The following is a 25,686-nucleotide window of genomic DNA, read 5'->3' on the forward strand; positions in this document are numbered from 1 at the left end:
GTTTTAAGAAACGTTTTTCTGTCCCAAACTCATAAACATATCGGTATGTGCTACACATGTCTAGATTTCCTGTTTTAACACTTGGCCTTTCACATCCTGAGTTTAACTTTGTATATGTTACAAGTACGAATCTAAGCCAGAGACGGTGCCATGCATCTATTATCCCAACACTCAGGAGGCTGAGGCAGGAGGATTGTGATTTCAAAGCTAGCCTGAGCTACATAATGAGACCCTATCTCAGATAGATAGATAGATAGATAGATAGATAGATAGATAGATAGATAGATAGATAGATAGAAGATAGATAGATAGATCTCAAGTCTCTCTCTCTCTCTCTCTCTCACACACACACACACACACACACACACACACACGATTTAGTTTGTTTTCTGTCTGTAGATAACCATCAGCTGTTACAGAAACAGTCTTAGTCTCCTTGTTTAATGATGTCTAGTTTTCATTTGTTCATTGGTTGGAAGCTCTTTTCTAAGTACACCCCACCTTGGCAAGTTCACCCACTTCCACAGTCCCATGAGTCCTTGTCTCTGTGTTGGTCCCTTCCATGTGGAAGCTGACTCTAACCCAGATGCACCCACTCGGGTACTAGATGCCCGTCACCTGCAAGGGCTTAACATCTAACATTCAACATTAGCTCATCTTCACTGTCTGCTGTGGCTCCAAGCTACTGTAGTTCTGTCAGTCATTCCACACTCAGGGACGACCTGGACTCTTCTCACAGATGAGGATCCCCAGACAGGTGAGCTTTTGTGTGGAGTCACAGAGGCCCAGCAGGACTCCCTGCGATTGGTCCCCAGCCTTCTCCCTAAACAGCTCCCTAATGGGACCTTAGCTCCTGCCCTGCTCTACCCAAAACAACCAGTGGATGATATATATCATCATCACTCCTGGTTGCTCAGGGTAGAGCGCTGGGAGCTGTCACCCCCTCCTTCCCCTCTTCTTCTCTATTCTCCGCCCCTCTCCCCTCTCCTCTTTTCTATGTATCTTGTCCTCAGGTCCACTCTGTACTACCTCCTGCGTGCCGGTCCACTCCTTTCATTTTAGCTACTCAGGAGACTGAGGCAGGAGGATCACTTGAACCCAGGAGTCCAAGGCAAACGTGGAGGACAGGAGGTGGTGCCAGAGGGAAGGAGAAGGGTGGCTAGATTTATCGTGGAAACAGATCTCCCAACAGCTGTGGGGACAGGACTAAGAGGCTCCAGTTGGAAGCCAAGGGCTGATGAGGGCTGAACCTTCAGAGGCCACAGTGGAGGAAGAGGAGTGTAGGGGTTGATTTAATCAATGTTGCTTCCCCCATCCTTCTTTTGTTTTCTGACATTTTAGTGACCCACACTCAACTTAGACCAAAAATATTAAGTCGGAAATCCCAGAAGTAAACAACTGGAAAGTTTTGAACAGTATGCCATTATGCATAGCATGATAAAATGTCATACCACCCCACTCTGTTCCACTGGGAACATGAGTCATGCTCTTGTCTAGCTTACCCATGCTGTATGCACTGCCTGCTCATCAGTCATGTGTATACCATCTGGGTTATAGGATCACAGTTCAGACAACCATCATTTTCCTTGACAGCAGCCCCAAGAGCAACTGAGAAACACAAGGCCATTATATAAATGGGCTTCAGACACCCACTGTGGGGATTAGAAAACATCCTCTACAGATATGGTTTCAGGGGTATAACTGTCAAAACTGGAGACAAGGAAGAGAAGCATTCTGGATGAATGTTCCAGGGTTCTCCATCCAGCATTGCCTTGACCAAGGGGAATTTTGAAGCATGCAATAAAAATGTGGAGACGCTAAGTTCCTGCCCAACATATGACAGCTCTCACAGAGCTCCCATGCCAGCCCCTCGTAGGTCCTTGGTGAGTTTTGTTGTCTGTTATATGCTGTGGTGAGATGGGGACCTAAAGTAGCCTCCATCTGCTCTCCCTTCCACGTCCCTCCTTGGCCTGTTCCCACTCTCAAAACACTGTCCACCCTGCCCTGAAATTTCCCTCCATGTTTGGGCTTGGGAGATGACTTAATCGGTAAGGTGCTTGCCATTCATCAAGACCTGAGTTCAGTCCCCTAAAACACCTATGTTGGCCGGATGTGACAGTACATGGCTGTAATCCCAGCTCCGGGAAAATGAGGTAGGAGGATGACTCTGGCCAGCCAGTTTAGCTCCAGGTTCAGTCCAAGACCCTGTCTCAAAAGATAAGGTGGAGCAATGGAACCTCTAGCCTCTGCACACACACACACATGTATACACACACCACCCACCACCACCGCGATCCTTAATAACCTTCTCCCTGTATCCCCCAAATAAGCTGCTATCTGCTTTGGCCCTGGAGGGCATTCAAGGCAACTATCCAGTCAGGGAGAGTGAGGAGCAAGGCATGCTGATAGTTTTAAGGGAGGGTGAGACTACTAGTTAAATAGACTGGGAATGTTTCTTCTGGTGATAGACATTTCCCAAGCACTCAGGAGGCAAAGGCTAATAAGATCACTTAAATGACTTTTTGTGCTATCGCTATTTCCCACAAGTGCCTCTTCATTCTTTTTAACTCCATTCTTAATCTTCCTAGACTTTAATCAAACTGCTTTTGCTTATACTTAACCTTATCGGGGTAAAACAAGTCACCATGAGACAGAGCATTCAAGAGCCAGGAAAATAGCATAATGAAAGGTGGGAAGACATCTGAATTTTATTTGATCAAAAGGGAAAAAAGAAAGTGGTACAATATTCAGGCCACACAAGAGCATTCTTTGGATAAATGTGACGTTAGTCTATTTTCTATTGCTATAATAAAATGCCCAAGACTGGTAATTGATAAAGACTAGGAGTTAATTGTCTCACAATTCTGGAGTCTGGGAAGTCTGAGAGCATGGTGCTGGCATCTCCCTCACTGGGGGTGGGGTGGGGTGGTGAGACCTGGTATTGCATCTTGACAAGGTAGGTAGTACCAATGAAGAAAGACCAATTTGGATTCTGTGACAATCTGCTCTGGAGACAGCCCATTAACCCATTAATCAATCTACCTGATTAACCTAGTCATAACCACTAATTGTCTCTTAAAGGTCCCACATCTGTATACCTCCCGAGAGGTATCACATCTCAGCATGTTTAAGCTTGCAGCTGTCTAATAATCAATAGTACTGATTGACTTGAGCATCGGCAATAAGAACTAAAGAACTCTGTTGAGCTCATCCTCATGGGCCTCTGTTTTTAGCCTCAGGCACTGAGGTGATTAACAGTTTACTGTAATTATAGGTTATGTTTATTGTACCTTGCTGTGTGCCAGGTATTGCTGGAAGCACACTTATGAACTAATATTGCCCTTGAAACTACCCTATAAGAAAGAGCATTATTGCTCTCATTTAACAGATGAAGACCCTGAGGCACGTGGCACTAAATCCCAGAATCACCTCTCGTTCAAAGGTGGAGCAGGGGTTCCCAGCCAGGCAGGAGATAATTGCTCAGATACTGCAAGCTGCATGTAGTGGTCGGAACAAGGCAAAGCCCAGCAAGTAACAGATTCCTTTCTGAGCTTGTAAAATAAACTTGCTCACTCTCATGGATGTTCTGTTCAGTGTCTTTAAGAAAAATACTTGAGGGGCTGGAGAGATGGCTCACTGGTTAAGAGCACTGACTGCTCTTCCAGAGGACATAGGTTCAATTCCCAGCACACACACAAGGCAGCTCACAACTGTTTGTAATTCCAGTTCCAGGGGACCCAACACCCATGGCAAAACACCAATGCACATAAAATAAAAATAAATTAATTTAAAAAGAAAAATACTTGAAACTAACAAGCCATGTTTTATGTGTTCCATATCGAGCTTGCTTTCTGTTCCATATTGAGCTTGTTCTCTTCCTAACAGAATGCTGCCTGATGGATGTGGTCCCCATGCCCAGCTTCTGGTATGCTATGGATTCTGCCTATGAAGTAAATAGCCCCTGAGTGAAGTTCATACTTGACAATGTAATGGCAAAGCATTGTGGTTCCCAGAATAAGGTGTTTTGAGTTTTGATAGACTCCTGGGAAAAGGCAATGTGTCCCTTTACCCTAGGTGTCATTCTGTTGTCATGTGAAGGATAAATTATCATTTTGACATGGTGGAAAATGGCACTGCTTCCTCCATGAAATAGACATTACCATACAGGACTCGAGGGCTCTTTCTCCCAGGGAAAGCTCATCTCCCAATCTAGCAGCAGGTTAGATCTGCTGGTGTCTAGATTTTGGAATTTACTAGAGTAACAAGTCTTCACTTGCAAATTTCTCTTCAAGGGCTAAGATTGCATTTTCCTCCCAAAATAAGGTTTGAAATAAACCCTGTTATTTTCCTGAATCCTTGAATATTCCTCAATCATCTAAATAAAAAGAGTGGGATTTTCTTTCTATTTTTGGCTATCAAGAGATTAATTTGAACTATAGAGTTTCTCTCTTATGAATAGTTATCAGTCACTGCTGTAATTGCTAATGAGAGACTCCAAGGCATACTTTAAAGCAATTAAAACTTTGTTCCCACTCAACAGGAACTTAAATACAGGAATAATCATCTCCACTATAACTTCCTTGAAGCACTTCATAACATCTACAGCTGAATATTTGAGTTACTGTGTGCTTTATGGGATGGGTTCATGGATGAATTTCTGAGTTGACCAAAATCGGCTGTGACAACCAATCACAGGAAAATGAATGGCCTCACATTCCCCTGGTGGCCTTGGCCCCCTGTAATCCAGACACCACAGGCAGATGGCTGCACACATGTGACACACACATGATGGAGGTCCCAGCCTCGCAGATGAGGAATTCCAGCCCAGAGCAGAGAGGAAGCACCCAGAGCCACATGCCCTGGAGTAAGAGAGCCAGATGAGGGAGGCTTCCTGTCCAGTGTAACCAGAAATGAGTTCCTGGGGAGGGGCAGTGGCCACAGTGCTGTCTTCTGTCCCATCGCACAGAAATGGGGCTAGAGAGTACTGTTGTTTAATTCTGAGCTCTAGAGTCACCCAGGCTTGGTGAGCAATCTGGGTACAGCACTCCTACCCATCAGGTTGCTTGGCCACAGCTGACTGGCGAGGAGTGGGTCCCTAACCAAATAAGATCAGTAAGTAGATACCCTCCCTAAACTAGGGACCAGATACCAGAAAACTAAGCCAGAGCAGGAGGTCTTCCAAGAAGCTGCTCTACAGAGACACAGGGGGGAAGGCAAAGGGGCTTCCTCAGAGAGCACAGAGAGGACCCACAGTAACTGGCTACTCTCCATAGGCTACAACCTATGAGAGACCCAAGCTAGCTTTTGCTGGAGCAGGTCCATCAATGTTCATGGAAGCTGTACCACAAAAGGCAGGACTGGACCCGGGTGTCAAGTTCAGCTTAGAGCTGAACTTAGAGGGTCAGCTGATGGGGGTGAGTGAGAGCCCTGAACATACTGACCATGAGCTTGGAAGCCTGAGTGAAAGCAAAATGATGTAATGAAGACTAGGGCCTCCTAAAGTGGAGTTGGGATGTTACAAGATGCTTTTATACTCATACCTCTCATACCTGCTAAGGGTTAAACCACAGAAGGTTCCAGTAGACTTAGGTAAACAGCTGAAGTCTGCATGTACAATCTGTTCAGCTGGGAATAGCAATTCACTAACCAACAGGAAGGGGGTGAATTTAGGATTTCTCTCCAGCCAGTGAAAGGCTTCTGAGTGTAACTACTGTGCAAACCCCCTGTAAGAAACTTCTCTAGCATTTGCCTCATGGGACACTAATCAAGTCTCCTCTGTCATAGTTTACCCAGATTACAATCTGTTCCCCCAAATAAATGCTGCTTTCTTGGACCTATGTGTCCGTCTTTATCAGTTGATACTGGGTGTACACTCACTGGATATGTGTGCCATGAGTACATGATACAAAGATTCTGGATCTACCGACTGCATTAGCAACACAGCCTAAAGCAAGACTAAAGGACAGTATAGAAAAATAAGGGGCAATGACCTTACTACCCTCTTTGACCTCCCTCCCCTCACTGTCCCTCTAAGTACCCTGGCAATGGGACTTACATTATTTTCTCCGCGTCCATCTCTGTTGACCTTCTCTCCAGGTGAGTAGTCATTGTCTCCCACCCATGGGTGTGGACCTGTAGCGTCACTGGCCAATAGCATTGCTGTAATCTGACTCCTCCCTTTTTCATAGTTTCTCTACCTGCCTGACCTCTTTCCACTCAAATGGAATCAACTAGGTGACTGTATAGCCATTCTCTGTTCTTAAGGCCCAGCCCAAAAGCTGCCACCTCTAGGGCCATCCCTCTTGGCTCTCTGTCCTCCCCACAGCTCTGCTGAAGCCTTGCTCCCCTGTTCCACTAGAGAATAGTGGAGCATCACCGCTGGCTGGAAAGCCATCTCCTGCAGGAGTGCATCAGACATTGGAGGACACCGTCCTCAGCCCAGCTGATCCTGGAATCAGAGGCGGTGGGACACACAAGCACCGAGTTGATAGAGCATTGCCCAATTACACAATGAAAATGAAATCAATAACTAATGAAGGGACAGTAATTGACTGCTTTGTCTGATTCTGAAATCTAGAGAGATCCCTGCCTGAAGATCATAGGCTTAGAGGGCTAATTAATTGAGTTCTTTAATATTGACATTTTCTTTTCTTCATGCACAAACCTAATTGGCCTTCAATTTCTAAGCAAAACAGATATACTCAGGGTTGTCTTGAGCACAAACATGCTGCACTACGTGTGTCCCTGGGGAAATATTTGGCAGCGGGAAACTGTAATGGAAGACAGTGCAAGTTAAAACCAACGTTCCTGTAGTGCTACCAAGTGGGGCCGAGTGCACAGCTCTCAGCACTGGTTCCCGGGCTCACACACTGCCCGGCTCACTCGCTCGCAGTTGCAGTGTGCATGAGAGTGCCGTAACACACAGGCGAGACTGGCCTTTTCGTACCTGCTCCTTGGTGTTCTCAGCTTCAAGGCCTTTGTTTTCTCTAAAATTCTCCTTGCAAACCATTCCACATGAAAACTGAGAAAACACCTTGTGGAACGTTGTTATTTTAGCCAGTGACTAATTAGCTTGGGACAGCTGAGCCATTCCATGAGCACCTTTGCCTTAATGGGAAAGGGAATTGTTATGAAAATAAAAGATTTCCTATGTCAAAATGAAAACAGCTGATAAAATAATCCCGTTTCCAACACCTTCCTGGCTTTCTCAGCAGCAGGAGAAGACGGGGAGGCACCTGCAGGGTGGATGTTTTGAATGTCTCCATGCTGCATTCAGGAATACCAGGTGCGAGCCTTCACTGTACTGCTCAGAGTGTACAGGTGGCTGTGTCTTGTTATTTGTGGGAGCATATGTACCCCCAAGAAATGCAGAATGTTATAATGCAGGCCCTGAAGTCAGAAGACAAGTGGCCTTAGGGATGACCTTAATGATAAGAACCACACACACACATACATACACACATACATACACACACACACACACACACACACACACACACTGTCTTGGTCAATGTCGGCTACAGCAGGAGAATGCTTACACTGTGCAAACAACAGAGCATTGTTTCTCTCTCTCTCTCTCCCTCTCTTTCTCTCTCTCTCTCTCTCTCTCTCTCTCTCTCTCTCTCTCTCTCTCTCTCTCTCTCTCTCTGTGTGTGTGTGTGTGTGTGTGTGTGTGTGTGTGTATGCATGTGTGCAGGTGCCTTTCCCCATGCATGTGCCTGTTGAGGCCGGAAGTTAGCATCAGGTGTTTTCCTTTGTCGCTGTCCACCATATGTTTTGAGACAGGGTCTTCCACTGAACCTGGAGCTCACTGATTCAGTTAGACTGGTTGTCTAGGGAGCTCTGGGGATTCATTTGTCTCTGTGCACCCTACAGCACTGGGGTTGCTGACACCCACTGCTGTGCCCTATGTAGGGATCTGAGCATAGACACTTGTAGCTTATATGCTAGGGATTTATCTGAATACATCTTCTCGAGAGGGTACTAATCCCACAGGAGCTGCATTCCCCTGACCTGCTGTCTCAAAGAGCCCATCTCCTGATGTCATTACCTTGACGAGCACAGTCTCAAAATAAGGATTTCTGGTGGTAGAAATATCCAGGCCACAGTGCTCACTAACACTACACTGCAGTTAAATGAGCTGAAATAATTTCTTTCATTTGTATTCTTTTCTGAAACATCTATATTATTGACAACTAAGTCATAATTTATTAATGATGTTTTACATGTACTGTTTTGCTTTGAGCTAAATATTTTCAAATGTAAATACAGCAAATTGTATCATAGTTTCTGCTGACATATTTTCCTCCTGAAACTGAATAAATACATTTAAATGAACTAATAGTTTAGAAATTAATGACACAGGCAGTGTTTTCTGCAGATGTTGTCACACAGACCCCTATTCTCACCCTTTTGTGAACTACCCCTTGCCCTTCCACCTTAGGTCTTTTTCACAGAGCTCTGTCCACAGGTCACAGGCCATAGGTCACAGTTTACTCATATCTCAGTCATCACTTCCAGTCACTGTTGTCAGACCATAGTCACCACTCAGGTCCCAGGCCATTGACCACAGTTCAAAAATCACCCATGAGTGGCCTTGGGAGGACAGTACTGCCTCCAGTTGTGGAGAGACAGGACTTGATCCTTGGGGTTCCCTGCTTCTTCATGTCAATTTTGCCTGGTGCCTGGCTTTACTGCAAGGGCCATGAAGACTGCCTCTCACTCTAACAGTAGTCACACCCCTAACCCTTCCCTGGGATCTATGGTGAGGGCTGAAGTTCCTTCTCTCTCATAGACATGGACAACAAATCTCACTTTCTACGACCTCCCACTCAGGTGCCTTTATATCATGAATGTCTCACTTTCAACTTCTGAAATCTCTGTAGAGCCAGACAGCCATCTGCTGCCATAGCATGTTAAACAACATACATGCAGACACATTCAAGCACCACAAGTATACACACACACACACACACACACACACACACACACACACACACACACACTGCGTACAGGTACGCACACATGCATGCACACATATGCACAAACAATGCACATGCATGCACATTTACTCATGCACATACTCACAGATGCACACACTCATGTACAAGGGAAACATGGGATCAACATGATCCCATTCCCACAGTCTAGCCAGGTCCTTTCTGGCCCGAAGCCTGGCAAACCTCCCACTGGCACCCAGGAGCAGCCATCTAACCCTCAACCTCATTCCCGGTTTCTGAACACAAACCTTGCTGTCCCCAGCACTTTCTGCAGAACTGCTCAGAATGGCACCACCATGAATAACAAACACCACACGGATGGCATCTTCTGGGGATAAAGTCAGGAAGAGACCAAACTTTGGCCAGGTGACAAGTTGGCAGGCACATTGTCTTGGTGTGAAGCACTCCATGGAAAGTGGCACTTCACATGGCAGGCTCCCTCTCTCAGCCACAGTACAGGCTTAAGTCTCCAGTGGCCAAGAGGCCACCTCCAGACTTTTCATTTTATTTAACATTGTGTTGGTAAATTAGGAACCTGAAGCCAGTCATGGCCATGAAGTCCCAGGGCAGACTGGCTCTAAGCATTTGTCATCTGGAGTCCAGTTAGTATTTCTCTTTCATCTTTTTTTAATGCTACCTTGGCATTTATTCAAGAAAACCTATTATTTTAAGACTGATCCAATATAGATCTGGAGAGTTACGACAGAATCACACAATCGCTCTGAGAAAAAGTTTGCACAGTGAAAGGCATTTCTGCCACACTTGATGATTACAGCATGAGCCTTGAGCATGGTGTAACTCAGTGTAGATGGCATTTCTTACTTTCTATGTCTGTAATGAAGAACCATGACCCAGCTGCTTTAGAAGGAAGGGTTTATTTGGTTGAATGGTTCCAGAGGGATAGGAGTCCATCACTAGCATGAGAAAGTGGCAGACATCATGGCAGACAGGGGACTGCAGCAGCAAGCTGAGAACATACATTTTGAACTGAAAGCACAAAGCAGAAAGCAAATCAGAATCTGGGCAAGACCTTAAGACCTTAAGCTCTTAAAGCCTGCCTCTAGTGCTGTACCTCCTCCAGCAAGGCCATATCTCCTAAAGCATCCCCAAACAGTGCCACCAACTGGGGACCAAGTGTTCAAATGTGTGTGCCTATGGTGAACATGTCATCCAAACCACTACAAGGATGAACTTTTATTGTCGAAGCAATACCTGACCACTGTTAAAACACTAAAAACTAGTTAGACTATAGGTAGATGCATGCATTATAGATTAGATTAGGTAGGTAAGAAGTCCTGTAATATATTAATTATTTTTTGGATATTTTTCTATTCAACATCCAAAGCCAGAGCCATTTTAATACCACACATCAGTGCCCTCCATATGTGGAAGTCATGCACCAAGGCTTCCAGGAGATACCTGAAATCACAGATGGTTCCGAGGTACATATGCCTGCACTATGCTTCTCTCTCTCTCTCTCTCTCTCTCTCTCTCTCTCTCTCTCTCTCTCTCTCTCTCTCTCTCTCTCTCTCTCTCTCTCTGTGTGTGTGTGTGTGTGTGTTTACATCATTTTGATTTATAAAGTAAGCACGGTGAGAGATTGACAGGAACTAAAAGCAAAATAGAGCATTTGTGTAAATATGGTATAATACATTATTTTAAATATGTGGTAGTTTTTTTTTTCTGGAAGTTTCTATTTAATGCTTATGGACCATGGGCAATTCAAGGAAAACAAAAGTAAATATAAAGAAGCAAACTGTGTTAACTTTGTTAACAACTTTGTTGTTTTAATTAATGTATGGTAGAGAGAGTCAGACACAGATAGATGGACTAGTTATTCATTGCTTCCCAGTCCCAGTACCTGTGCTCTGTGTCTATGAGCTCCAGGGCTGACCCTGTATATGGCATGTCCTGGGCTTTCTTTTCTCTGCCATATGGCTGAGTTTTCCCCATGTGAGACACTAGTGGGAGAAAGAGTAAAGGGTGGGCTGCATGTTTTTCTCCAGCTGCCCATTTTCCCAGGCAGTTTTGGGCTACAGACCCTGCTCTGTGGAGGGTACCACTCTCTTGGCTATACTTTGGCTAGACCTTGATAATATGGCTTCCTCCTTTTTTGGTCAAGACTGCAATGATAATTGTATCCTTCTCAGGCTAACTCTGGGGTTTTCTAGGCTTTGCTGATTTCTTTGACCTGCTTGCTGTCTTCCAGTCAACATTTGAGCATGTGTCTTAGTGAGCTTCCACATCATTGTGACAAAACCATCAGGAACAGTGTGAGAGGAAGCTTTTATTTGGGCCTGTGGTCTTAGAAGGTTCTGTCCATGGTTACTTGGCTCTGTGACTCTGGACCTGTTGTGAGGCAGAACATCATAGGCAGGGTGGGTGGAGGACTTTCATGGCAGGCAAGAAGCAAAGTCCCCAAGAACACAACCCAGTGAGCTACTTTCTCTGTCAAGTGCAAGTTTCCAAATCCCTGGACTTGTAGGAGGTCTCCAGATGACTCAAATATAGAGTACACATGGCAACAGTCTGTGACCCTTCCCATACTCACTGCTAAGATCTCATATGTAGCCTTTGTTATACACTCAGTAGCCAAGTGTTATGCATAGGTGTTTCTCTGAGGTTCTGAGTTCCTCTAGCAAATTACACCCAGAAAGTGGGTTGTTGAAAGCTCAGTTTGTGGCCAGAAGGTCAAACAATCTGGGACTAAAGATTGACATCTGAGGTGGTGGGCAGAGGCCATTGTGGGGACTGCTTAGCCTATGGGATCTAAGCTATCTCTGGGCTGCCTGGAACTGTACTGAATCAGACAAACCTTTGCTGGTGTCTGATGCTGGAGACCTGCCTGCTTCTTTGCTGGTGAGGATGAACTTCACATTTGGGGTTCCAAAGCCTGAGTTGTTTTTTCTTGTGCTGCCTCTAAAGATATGTGAGTTTTGGCATACTCTCAGATTGCACATAAGTGGCACTTGTGATCTTTGTATTTGTCCTGAGTCTGCCCTTGTTTGTGGGTCATCTGTGTTGCTGGGAAGGAATCTAGCTCGTTCTTCACTTCTACACTTGGTTTTACACTGTGTGAACTTAGAAGCATTTCTCTAATGGAAATGTGGAGTCTCAATTTGTTCTTATTACAAACACTAGTACACCAAGCATCACACTTGCATCTCGTAGGCACCTAGGAAATCACTGTGTACCGCAATTTGTACGTCTTCCACTTCACTGGACACTGCTAAATTGTTCTCCAAAGAGCCTGGAAGCATTACTCCCACCACCACCTTGTCCAGACCCCCATGCCTGTGTCTGTTTCCGTGCCTTCAGCTGGCCCCCTGAGAGGAGGGCATAACATCAGACCAAGGCTGGTCTGTGCATCCACCTGACCGCAGGGGATGCCAGAGTCTTCCTGTGCTAAGACTATTGAGCGGCTTTGTTCATCTCTTTCAATATTTTTGCACTGCATTGTCAATTTGCCTTTAATTTGTTAATGTTCCTTTTGCCTGAATAGTAATTGTTTCTTCTTTGTGTATACTGTGGTCGGAGCCTCCATCTGCACCCTAATTTTCTTTTAATGCCTTTTTTCCTCACTAAATGTCTTAACATTTTAATACAAATGTTCATCATTTTTCTTATAATTTATGCCTTTTGCCTTGTTTAAGAAATGCTGTTAATTCTCTTCGTTCACATCAATTATATTTTCTAAAATTGCCGTAGACACCAAATCCCACGGGAAACAAATTACTCCTAGATAAAAAAAAAAAAAAAAAAAAAAAAAATAGAACTTGGCTCCTTCAAGCCCTTGGTCACATGCCCTTTTGCCAACTGTTCTATAAAGAACTGTGTTTCACATGTGTTTCTTTGAGGGCTGAGGGTAGCAGGAGCTGAGGACATGGCTCAGTGGGTATGGACAGGTGCTCTGCAAGTATAAGACCCCAGTTTGCATTTGATGTGCCAGCACTCAAGTGACAACCATGTGTGACTACACATGCCCATAGCCTCAGCATGGGGGAGAAGGTAGATAAACAGATCCTAAGTGCTTACTGACCTGCCACTCAGCCAGAGGACAAGCTCTGGCTCAGAGAGGGACCCTGTCTCAAGTTGAGGGGTAGAGGAAGACACTTGACATCCTGCTATAGCCTCCACATGTATGAGCATACTCATGGGTGCATGCACACCCCCCACACACACACCCCACAGACCCACACAATATACAACACACATGCATTCAGAGACAGAGATGGAGACAGAGACAGAAAGGGAGAGGGAGAGAGAGATTTTGGAGTTAAAAATAAATCTTGGCAATTAGCCAAATTTGCATGTACAAAACTCACAAACAATAGGGAGCACCATTCCTCCTCTCCCTAAGAGCTAAGGTTGGTTTTATATTTTCATCCAAAAGTTGCAGTTGCATATCGCAGATTTATGGCTTTTAATTTCTCCCTTGTGAATGGTGTGACATTGCTGATGGCTCTCCATACATCAGGGACAGGCCTAGTGTCATTTACTGTGACCCCAACCTTTCCTATTGATTTGTCATGTGTCGTGTCTCCCGGCTCTTTTTGTGAACTCCTCTGCTCTTTGTCTATTTTCCTCCTTTTTTTTTTATCAATTCCATCCCACTTTCCTTACTCATAATTTCCTCAGTTGTGCTGTGTGTGTTGGCAGCTTGTTTTCTCTGCTCTGGAATTTTCCATCTGTGTATAAATGGTCAACCCTGCCCCGTGGAAGACTTGCTTTTGGCAGCAGAGCTGGTCAGAGCAAACACCTGTGTGTCCATCTTACAGCCCGTAAGATGAGCAGCCCAAGAAGACTGGTGGAAATATTCAACTTTAAAAGATAATACCAAACTGTATTCCATAATGGATATACAGTTTTCTCTTCCACCAGAAATGTCCCAGCATCCTTGCTGACTCGCTTCCAATACTGCATGGGTATTTGTAGAATTTGTCCAGCAGGTTATCTCATAGTTTGATGTATATTTCTTAGCTATTACTGAAATCTCTCTATTTTCCATTATTGATTTGTGTGTGTGTGTGTGTGTGTGTGTGTGTGTGTGTGTGTGTGTGTGTGAGAGAGAGAGAGAGAGAGAGAGAGAGAGAGAGAGAGAGAGAGAGAGAGAGAGAGAGAGAGAGAGAGAGAGAGAGAGAGACAGAGAGAGAGAGAGAGAGAGAGAGAGAGAGAGAGAGAGAGATCAGTATACCATGGCTAGTCATGGAGAGCAAAGGACAACTTGCAGGAATCAATTCTCTCCCACCACATAGGTGTGAGGGAACCATAGCAGGTCAGGCAGCAGGCACATTTGCCCACTGAACCATCTTGCCAACCCTGATGAGCTTTATAGATAAATGTCCACCATTCCATTTCTTCTCCTGAGAATGGCTGTTCATGTCTGCTGATGGGTTTTCATCAGTCATTTGCTTCTGTCATTTGTGTGAGGCTTGTTTTTGTTTAGGAAGTCCATTGCTATCTTCTCAGCATAATGATACACTCACGTATGTACTTTCCTTTCACATTCAGCTTCTTAATCTATTTGGTGTTACTTTTCATGCATGTTGCGTAAACAGTTTTTTGTTTTGGTATTGTTGACTAGTTCATTCTTTCCATAAAAATCTATTTTTTGCCCTGCTAGTCTCACATCAGTTTCTAATATTTCTTTGCATTCTTTTCTGCTAAATATGTCTGTATTTCTTCTCTCTCTGCTACACCTGTATCCCTTGGTAACTGCAAGATGTATCTGAAGATGCCCAAGTGCCATCGAGAAAATGTGTAATGCTGGCATGTATCCTATACTATTGTCACGTAGACTTAAAATAACATGATACCTAGCGATGGCAATACTAGATGCAAGTGATTATTCTACTGTGTTGTTTAAAGACTAATGACAAGAAGAGAAGTCCTGCATGGGGTAGGAGAGATGCCTCAGTGGGAGAAAATGCTTGTCATGCATGTCTGACAGCTGGAGTTCATGTCGGGAGTTCACAGTAGGAGGAGAGAATTGACTCGCCAACGCTACCCTCTCACCTCCACACATGCATCATGGCACCGGTTTGTTCACCCGCATCCCACACCCCCACAATCATTAGAAATAAACACATGCTTTACGTCTGTAAGTGTTCACCACAGGTGTTCACTTCTCTCTAAGTTTTTTCTATCCACAGTTTATTGAATCTATAGACAGGAACTTGGCAGAGCATGGGATGGTGCCACACTGTCACTGTTGCCATCACTGCATTCTTTTGATGTACCTGTCCATCTTCCCATTTGTTTTCTGTCTTTACTCATGAGTACTTTTCCTGCTTTGGTCACTAATGTGAATGGCATCTTTTGGACAGTATTTCCTGGTTCTTGGCAGTACAGAGAGTGCAGTTCTGCTATTGGCCTTGTCTGGGACAACACTGCTTGAGCATCATACTTAATTCAGCTACTTGGATACATCACTGGGTTTCTGTGCAAATAATTACATTCTAATTTGAATACTTCTTTTTCTTATTATTGTATCGGTAGCCTCATGCCCACTGTTGAATAGTAAGCAATAAGAATATTGTCCCATGTCCTTCGCATATTTGCTGTAGAGTTTCTTGAATTACAGGAATCCTTATTAATTTCCAGTATGTTAAAAAAATCATTTTAATACAAGCGTTAAAAAATCAACTCCTATACTATATATATTGAGATGATTATATAGTTTTTCATTAAATACAGTGAATAGTATTATGAGATTAACTTATATTAAAATAGGAATTAGCTAAACTTGGTGACAATGTGGAGTTTTAATATGTAGTAGATTTAAATTAGTCAACATCTTATTTAGGATATTTGCATCTCAGTTCATACAGGAGAATTTTTCTGTTTTTCTTTACGATCTAGATCTTTTTTGTTTACACTTAAAAAAAATCCAGTCATCCTAACACAGGCTACATAACATGCCATTTTCCTCTGGCTTTTAAACTAGTTCTTTGAGAATTTCATACAGTGTGTTTTGATCAGAATCACACCATCCCTTCACTCTTCCAAGGTCCACCTACTGTACTGGCTGGTTTTGTGTGTCAACTTGACACAAGCTAGAGCCATCAGAGGAAGGGGCCTCAGCTGAGGAAATGCCTCCATGAGATGCAGCTGTAAGGCATTTTCTTATTTAGTGATCAGTGGGGGAGGGCTCAGGCCATGGTGGGCAGTGCCATCTCTGGGATGTGGTCCTGGTTCTTTAAGAAGGTGGGCTGAGCAAGCCAATAAGCAGCACCCGCCATGTCTCTGCATCGGCTCCTGCCTCCAGGATCCTGCTCTGTTTGAGTTCTTGTGCTGACTTTCTTCAGTGATAAACAGCAATGCTAAAGTGTAAGCCAAATAAACCCTTTCCTCCCCAACTTGCTGTTTGGTCATGGTGTTTTGTCTTAGCAATAGAAGCCGTGACTAAGAACCTACCAACTCAGTATTGTGTCTTTTTTAAAATTTAAAACCCATCAAGTACAGTTGGTGCTACTCATATACTCTTGGATGTGTAGCTTTCCACTGGAGTGTAGTTGACCCACCAGGGGCCACACTTTAAAGAAAATTCACTCTCCCTCTCCCAGAAGCTCTCAGTTGCCAATAGATCTTAGCTAGAGTGGGACTTGGTGCCCACTTCCCCCTCCATGGTAGGATTTTGTTCAGTTTGACTTTGCTAGGTCTTGTGCATTCTGTTACAATCACCAAAAGTTTACATGTGCCACCATCCTGCTGTGTCCAGAAAATGGTTTCCTTGTAGTCTCATTGCATCTGAATCTTACAGAACTTCTGTCCTCTTTTCCCCAATGATCCCTGATCCATGGGAGGGGTGTGTGTGATATCATTGTCCCATTTAAAGCTGAGCGTCCCGAAGTCTCTGATTCTCTGCACCTGTGACCAGTTGTGTGTCTGTGTGACAGCTGCCACCTGCTGCAGAGAGAAGCTTCTCCAATGCAGGTTGAGAGACAAACTAATATATGAGACATACAAGTATAATAAGTCATTAGAAGCCAGCTTAATGCTGTGTCCCTTTACCAGAGTAATAGCAGTAAGAAACCCTGTAACATGTGCTCCCTCAGGGCATATGACCTCTCTGTTCACAGGTTTTTGGCTCCAACCTGTGCAAAGACAGGTCATAAGTTGTGGGTTTCAGTTCGTGGAGTGGGCCTTAAATCCCAAATCAAAGAGGAGTTGATTGCTATCAAGAAATTCATGCCACTATTGTACCAGACAGCATGTCTTTCCAGGTTCCTTGTTCTTGTAACTGGAAGGGCTCACAGCCGGGTACAATAGATGCTTTTCTATTCTGGTAGTGGGCATAGCACCTTCCAGCACTATGAAAGCTAGCCAGTGGGTACTCTTCTCTAGTCGAATACCCATTTTACTCACTTCATATTCTAGGAAAGCTCAAATGAGGAGGGGAATAAGAGGGTAAGTTAGATGAGGAAATTTGGAGAGGGATAACTAACAATAAAAACTATGAAAAAGCCATATGGAAACCTACTACTGTATAAGCTTCCATATACATGCACATACATACATACATACATACACACACACACACAAATAAAAACTAAATATATAAATTTAGTTCATATATATGTATATATACATATACATACATATCAAGTAGAGTTAGTTGCCTTATGAGAAGGCAACAAAGCCTTTCCTGGGCACCACAGGCTGACAAATAAAAGTCCCAGTGGCAGGAATTGGTTACCTCTGTTGAAGTTGTTGGTGGGTGAGGGCCCATAGATTCATAAACATTATAGGTGATTGCCAGTGCCTTTGGTTAACCTGCTGAATGTGACTGACAGTAAGAGAACTAGACAATATGCCACCTTCTTGCCATGAATGATAAGGACTTTCCTTTATCAATGCATTTTACTCTTCCATTTATATATTTATGGTCCATTTTTATGAACTCAAGGCCTTTCTTTTCTAAACACTTTTAATAATTCCCACTTAAATTTTCATGATTTTATAAGTTTAGGTAGTCTAGTTTTTAAAAGCTAATTATAATCACAATGGTTTTAGCTATTTGGAATCTATTTAAAAACAATTCTATTTATGCAGACATACATGCTATGTATGCATACATGATATGCATACAGATCCATAGATAGATGTGTTTGCCTGCTTTTCTGTCCTTGAATAGCAGAGCAGCATTAAGGAGTTTTCTCCCTGCTGAAACTTTGTAGAACTATAAGAAAATAATTAACCTATGAAGAACATATTTACTTACAAGTGTAACTTAGGAATTTGTAGACATTTTATGAAAGTTCAAAGCTGTCCTTCAGAGAACAAAGAAGGGGTTCTGGTTCCAAGATAAGGTGCATGTCTGTGGGATGCAGAGGTGTGTGTTTCTTGAACAGTTGAAGTGCCATTGTATATACAGCATCCCTGGGAGGCTTCATGTATGGCATCCCTGAGAGGAGCCATGTACAGCATCCCTGGGAGGAGCCATGTACAGCATCCCTGGGAGGAGCCATGTACAGCATCCTTGGGAGGAGTGTCCCCATGCTCTTGATACTCATAGTGAGGCTAGTTCACTTACATTCAGTGGTCCTAAGTAAGACGCTTGCATCTTGAAAGTACAGCTCACCTGGATCCTCCCCAGTCAGCATCACTCACCTTCTTTATAGGGAGGTCTAGTTTTAGCTCCTTTCCTAGGATATGAACTCATCCTATCCAGAAGGTCTTCTGTATCCAACCACTGCCTTCTAGAGGAGCAAATTAAGTGGTTTGGAAATCTGTGATTGTCAAAATCTTTGAAAAAATGTGGAAAATAGCAGTCACAGTATACATGCACACACACACGCACATTGATTATACTATCAAAAATTAAAGGGTGTCTTGTTTTACTGAGTCATTTTCTGCATTACTTTATTTAAAGGTTAAATTGATTTTTTTCTCTATGTGTGGTTGGGAATGTGAGAATTAAATACAGTTTCCTTCTAGTCTGAATTTAAAATTCAAAAGAGTACAATAAGATAGCTTATAAATTTTCAGATGAATGTTTATGAACAAGCCATTCCACCATCTACAATGGTGGAAGACATGGTTTCTGGTCTTGCTATTCTTCAAGATGGAAGAAGGAATGCTTTGTATTTCTCCCATAGGGCCTGAGACTTTTTACCTCCTCTCAAACTAACAAACCAGCCTGTTTTGGGTTGCTGTTACTTCTCTGACAGAAGGCAGGAGACTCCTGGTTCAGAGACAGGGAGTTTAAATGCATATCGGAAGCACTGTGCAGAGTGGCTGATCTGTGTCTGCTCTCAGTCAAAGCTCGTAGGGGCCTGCACTCACACGAAGCTAGGTGATGGACATGGAATGTGGAACTTGGAGAATCTGTACCTACATAGTAAATCTACACATGGCACCTCTTTCCTCTTTCTTCAGAATTGCTTTTTTGCAAACTCAGCACAGGGTACAGAGGTGTGCAGAGCAGTCAAGATCGAAGTCAGCAGGATCTTGGAGGCAGGCCCACACCTGTGGCAGTCTGCCTCCTCCACACAGATCAGTAAATGTCAGATAGGAGTACATAGCCAGTGTCAGACATGCCAAGGAAATAAACAATACAGGGAGTACGTATCTAAAATGGCAATCCTGGTGAAGCCCAGCCCCACCCCACATTCAGTTACATCAGATATTTATTGTCTCTGCCTCTTTTTTCCTGTGTTAGGCAGAACAGCAGGATACTTTGGCTCATATAGCCTGTGAAACTTCTTTCATTAGTCAAAAAAGAAAACATGTCAGAGAGAAAAACCTAGTGAATGAACTCGTAGGAAGAATTATAGGAGCTCATCTTCTGCACAAGGACATTTCCAGGAGGCAAAGGAATGAAAGCCCTGAACCTGGAGTTTCCTAATGTGGAGGCACCTGTGTGTTCTCATTGCTGACACCTGGCTCTGGTAATTACACTGTGCGACTCCAGGTTTACTGGGAGTGGAGAGAATATTCTGAGAATTCATCATGTGTAGATTTGCCTAAGTATCTAAAACCCTTTTCCTCCTTTGTTTTTGTTCTATGCACGATGTGTTCTGTGAGAGAGTTTCTTAAGTGTTAGTGTTAATGACTTGGGAGGTAAGTGTGACAAATGTCCAGAGGCCAGACTCACTATCAGCAATGACAGCTGTGCTGTTTCCATACTTGCCATTTCCACTGACCGTGTTAAGGGATTTTACAGACCATGAATTTTAGCATTTGTGGACATGCCCTGAGAAAGCTGTCACAGCGGTAAAGGCGTTATTTAAACCAGAAAGGAATTGTAAAGAAACTTTTGAACCTAATTCCAGTGGTGTGCTGTTGTTAGAAAAAGCCAAACATGGAAGCACTTGGGGGGGGGGGGCACGGTGGGAGAGAAGTCATTTTGGAATGTGTTTCAAATAAACACACTTCACAAGACATAAAGCAGTGTTTGCCTCGGGGTACATATTCAAACAAGAGGTTTTAAGGCTGACTGGTGGAAGTGTATGCAAAATTAGTGTTATTTCCAGGGCATTCGTCTCGATGACAATAGAACAAGTGGTCATTAACGTTGAAATTCCCAGAGTTTTGCATCTATTTCTAGCTATACTGTAATGATAGGGATCACTCACTGTTTTAGTTATAACTTGGAATTACCCTCACAGACATGTAAAATATATAATATATAATCTTCCGTGTGCCCGTAAGATAAAAGTGGTGATCTCATTGCAGAGATGTGTCTTCGTCGGGGCATTGGTTGGGGAACTCTGACCCCTGAAGTGTGGTGGATCTAGAAATGGGAGTAAATATAGGTCACTGGACACAGCAAGAGCATCCTCAAGGTCAAGGTCATGGGACAGCTGCTACTCTGCTCTGCCAGCTCTAGTCACCATCAAGCCACTCTCTAGCTTGTCTGTGGAATGGCAGCCTGGCGATTAAGCCTCTCCATGTTCCAGACTATATTTGTTTAAAATGGTCATCTCCCATCACCCTCTGGTCCTGGGGCTGGTGTCTCATGTTACACTCACTAGGATCACTTCTATCATCTCTTTGTCCTTACTTCACCTTCCCCCTGCTCATCAACAATACATGATTGCATTGCTTTGCCTTAGGCTCTGAAGTCTGGCTCAGACACGGTCTCCATATTCCTGTGGGCCCTGGCTCACAATAGTATATCACCAATCTCTTCAGTGTTTCCAAACTTTGGGTCAACAGATATTTGCTGATTGTTGAAGCTCAGATTCTATGCTGTGTCCTTCAAATTATGCCTTTCCCATTTGTAAATGAAGATCTTGTTCCCACTTTTCCAACCTCACATGTTTTCATTGGTGATTTCCATTACCTGAAAAACACAGTCTGAGCTCCTTATCCTCTCTCTAGAACTGTGTATGTGTTCTGTTCCATGACTAAGCTCACAGCCTTCCTTAGCGGCTGCAGGAGCCTGCTTAGCTCTGCCACAATCAAAAAAACCAACCAAACAAAAAAAAAAATGCCACCCAGATCATCTTCCCAAGATAGTGAAGCCAGGGACTGGATTTACCTCCTGCCTGAAGCAGCCAACAAATTGACAAAATGTGTGAGGATGCAATAAAGGACTGTGGTCCCTGGGAGAAGGTCAGCAAACAAGGGGAGTCCCACAGTCCCCTCTCTTGCTGACTTCCTGAAGAAACTTCCCCCAGTGCTGAGGAAAGAACTTAGGAGGCCTCCTGAGACTTCCTGAATTTGGGTGACACAACCAAAAGTATAAGATGGCCAAGACATGGAATAGAGCTCTCAAGATAGAGTGAGGGGAAGACCTGCACACAGACAGAACTGTGGGGTCTGTGGAGGGTGTCCTGTAAGGAGACAACATAACCACGCCTCCTAAGGGCTAGCTACAGGTATGCTTGACCATGCCTGTCAGGGCATGGTCAAGGTGAGGTTACGATGATGAGTGTTAGGTTCTTAAGGGGCTGCAGGCACATGGGGGCCCCTTCTCTCTGGCCTGGCTGCCTTGCTGCCCCTGGCATGCTCTGGCTTGCATTTGGCTGGTGTTTATCTGAATAAAGATATCTTAACCATACGGACTATGGATTGGCTCTCGTTATAGTATCCCTTGGGTATTCTGTTGAACACTATTAGCATATTCTGGGGAAGAAACTACTAGAGGCCAGGGACAGAGCCACTTGAAAGGATTAGACACAACGTCTGGGCTCACAGGGCTGGCCAGAGTCCAGTCTTACATTGTTTAAAGGTGTTGAGATGGCAGGAATGAGCCCCAGAGTGAGCACTGCTTAGCTTTTAAAAGCCAGACTTTCATTCTCTGATTCCACATTTACACAGAGCTGTACAACCTTGTGAAGCATGAAATGCCATTAGCTAAATTTACCTCCCACAGTATTGTCATAACCACACCCTTTTTCTATCGCACAAGTTAGCATTGAAGTTCTAAGGAAAGGGGGCACACAGTGATTTCTACAGTGACAGACAGTTTATAAGAGAGTGGGAAAACTTCCTAGAGGGTGTTATAGAATTGAAGACACTGACTCAAGACTACAAGAACAAGCCCTGGAAATGCTGCTGGACTAGACAATCAGATGGACACATAGACCCCCATGCATGCACAATGTCAGTCACTGAAAAGTCATCTTGTATTTCCTCTCAGGGATACTCACCCTTTGATAGATTATTGTGCCTAACCTTGATAGATACCCTTGTCTTTCCATGAAAAGATAGTCTTTACTGGTATCATTGGTCAATTTTGTTAATCTTGGGGATCATTTTTGTGAATTCTATTTATGGAATTTGAGAATGAAGTTCCTAAAGAATTACCTTTGGACAGTTAAATACCATGAAGTAGACCCTCTAAGACAAAAAACAGTGCCATGAAGCAGACCTAAGATGGAGAACATTGTCATGAAGTAGACACCTAAGATGGAGAACAATGTCATTAGGTAGACCTCTAAGATGGAGAACATTGTCATTAGGTAGACCTCTAAGATGGAGAACAGTGTCATGAAGAAGACACCTAAGATGGAGAACAATGTCATTAGGTAGACCTCTAAGATGGAGAACAGTACCATGAAGTAGATATCTAAGATGATGAACAGTGTCATGAAGTCGACCTCTAAGATGGAGAACAAGGTGAAGGTGTCTGCTTTTGTCATCTCATTAGTCTTGTTACTCCCAGTGGTCAGAGTCCCAGCTAGTGCTATAAGGCAAAAAAAAAAAAAAAAACAAAAAAAAAAACAAAAAAAAAACAACAAAAAAAAAATGAGCAGCAGCATATAAATGACAGAGAAACAACATCTGCATAAAAAATGCCAAAACATCTTTGAAAAATGGCTAGAACTAATGAATTCAAGATCACAAGATACAACATAAACACACACACACACACACACACACACACACACACACGCACGCACGCACGCACGCACGCACGCACGCACACACATACAAAATCACATTTCTATATACTCACAATGAGCATGTGGAAATTAAAATTAAAGGACAAAATGAACTGCAACTTAAACCTTATCCAACAATTACCTCAAAATGAGTCATGGGCATGAACATAAACAAAACTCTAAAAATGTTTAGGAAAAAATACATGGGAAAATGTTTAAGTTTTAGGGCTAGACAGACTTGGCACCCAAAGCATGGTGAGTGGTGGTGGAGGGAGAGTGATGGAGAGGGACAGAGAGGGGGAGAAGGAGAAAGAGAGGGAGGGAGAGGAAATTTTTGTGCTCTGTAAAAAGTTCACATGCAATAAACTAAATGTTTTCCTCCCCCAAGTACACATGCTAAAATGCTAAAATCCTGATCCGATGTCATTAGAGCACCAAGACTCCAGACATAATGAGGTCACAAAGGTGGAGTTCTCCAGGTGTTCAAGTCCTTCTTAGGGAACCCAGAGAACTAGCTGCCCTGTTCCCATGAGGCAAAGCCACAGCAAGAAGATCTATACCCTCAGCCTCCTAAGGTAGGAAACAAATGCCTTGTTGCTGTAGTCACACATCTGGTGACATTTTTGTTAATGCACCCCAAACTCAGGCACCATGGGATGTTCTTGGAAAGATATGCTGTAGTTCGAGAAAATAATTTGCAAGTCTTAAGCCTGTGAAAGAACTGATATAAAGAACTTTTTAAAATCCAGGAGTGAAAGGGCAAACAAGCCAATGGGAAAAATGAGCAAAACCTGAAAGACATTTTACTAAAGAGGAACCAGATGGTTAATAGCAAGCAAAATGAAATCATTCAACATCTTTACACATTAGGGAAATTCAAAATAGAGCTGGGAATGTAAATCCATGCATACCTATCAGAACAGCTAAACTAGAAGTCACACAAAAAGTTTGCAATGATGCAGGGAACCTGGATCACTCTTGCATCATGGGTGTGAATGTAAAATGGTTCAGCTATCATAGAAAGCAGTTTCAATGTTTGCAAAACTAACTGCAATAACTATACCTTAGCAATTGTTGTCTTGGACAATTACTACAGAGAAATAAAAACTTAAATATTCACATAAACACCTGCACAAACTGTGCATGTTTTATTTGTATTAACCCCAAATTGCAAATTACCAAGGTTAAACCAATTGTGGTACATCTATGTAGTGGAATACTAATCCACCAGTAAAAAGGAATGAACTTGTTAAACAGCCTTGGTGGGTCAGAAGACGATTGTGCTGAATGAAGAAGAAAGAAAAGAAACAATTGCAATGGTCACATGCTTTGTGATTCTACTTATGTAACATCCTTGAAACAGGTATTGAGGTGCAAGCTAGTAGTTGACAGAAGGTATTTGGAGAGAGAAGCAGGGGGAGGGAGGAAGGTTGGCTTATAAGAGGCAGCATGGGAGACCCACAGTGATGGGGTGTTCTATGTCTTGACCGTGCTGCCACTATCCTACTGGGATAGTGAGCTAAGCTCTGGTTTTGCAAGATGCTACCAGTGGGTACACATGATAACTCGGCATTATTTCTAACAATTACATGTGAATCCACAATTCCCCAAATCTAAAAAACAAAGTCATTTAAAAACTTGAAGTTTTAATAAACACTCATCATTGTCGAGCTACACTTTGTGATTGATAAAAATTACCCACCTTCTTACATAAACATCCCAATATTTTCCTCAGCTATCTTACCGACTACCTAACAATTACCAAAATTATGAAAGACATGTTTTCATATTAAGAACAGTTTGAGCAGCATAGTAAAAAAATTAAACAAGCATGTTTTTTTTTAAAGGCTAATCTTGAGAGTGAATAAAATGCAGCCACACGAAAAACAAGCTTTCTGTGAAGCAGGGGGCAGCTGCCCATGCTGTGCTGGTCCTGGGCTACTGTGTACCCTGGATTCTACATCTGGGTGACCAGGAAGAACTGACCCTTTGCCTGCCTTTTGTTCTTTCAGGATCTCCTCTTCAGCGTGTGCGCCCTCAATGTCCTCTCTACCATCGTGTGTGCATTGGCCACAGCCATGTGCTGCATGCAGATGGTCTCTGCCGATGTCCTGCAGATGGTGAGTGACCCTGCTCCTGCCCAGGCCCTCCCAGAGTGCCCAGCCCAGCCCCCCTGCAACCAATGGGAGTCCAGCTTATATGTGTTCTCTACTTCTGGTTAAAGAACCTTGGGTTCTGTTGGTTCAAACTGCCCAGAGATCCTTGGAGTCACCTTGTGTTGCTCTGGAAAGGGGAACTTGACTGCTGTTGCCTTACTTCAGACATCAGTTGAGTTCCATGTTTATGATAGA

General features: G+C 43.4%; 1 protein-coding gene across 1 annotated transcript in view; it reads left to right on the forward strand.

Moving 5' to 3' along the window:
• Fam189a1 (family with sequence similarity 189 member A1) overlaps positions 1–25,686 on the forward strand; it is a 105,965-nt gene that overhangs the window by 51,723 nt on the left and 28,556 nt on the right. Inside the window, exon 4 of the mRNA XM_027408083.2 lies at positions 25,348–25,455. Within this exon, the coding sequence (XP_027263884.2) occupies positions 25,348–25,455 (108 nt within the window). The remainder of the gene's footprint in view (positions 1–25,347; positions 25,456–25,686) is intronic.

This window comes from Cricetulus griseus, chromosome 3 (assembly GCF_003668045.3).
Source record: "Cricetulus griseus strain 17A/GY chromosome 3, alternate assembly CriGri-PICRH-1.0, whole genome shotgun sequence".
NCBI lineage: Eukaryota > Metazoa > Chordata > Mammalia > Rodentia > Cricetidae > Cricetulus > Cricetulus griseus.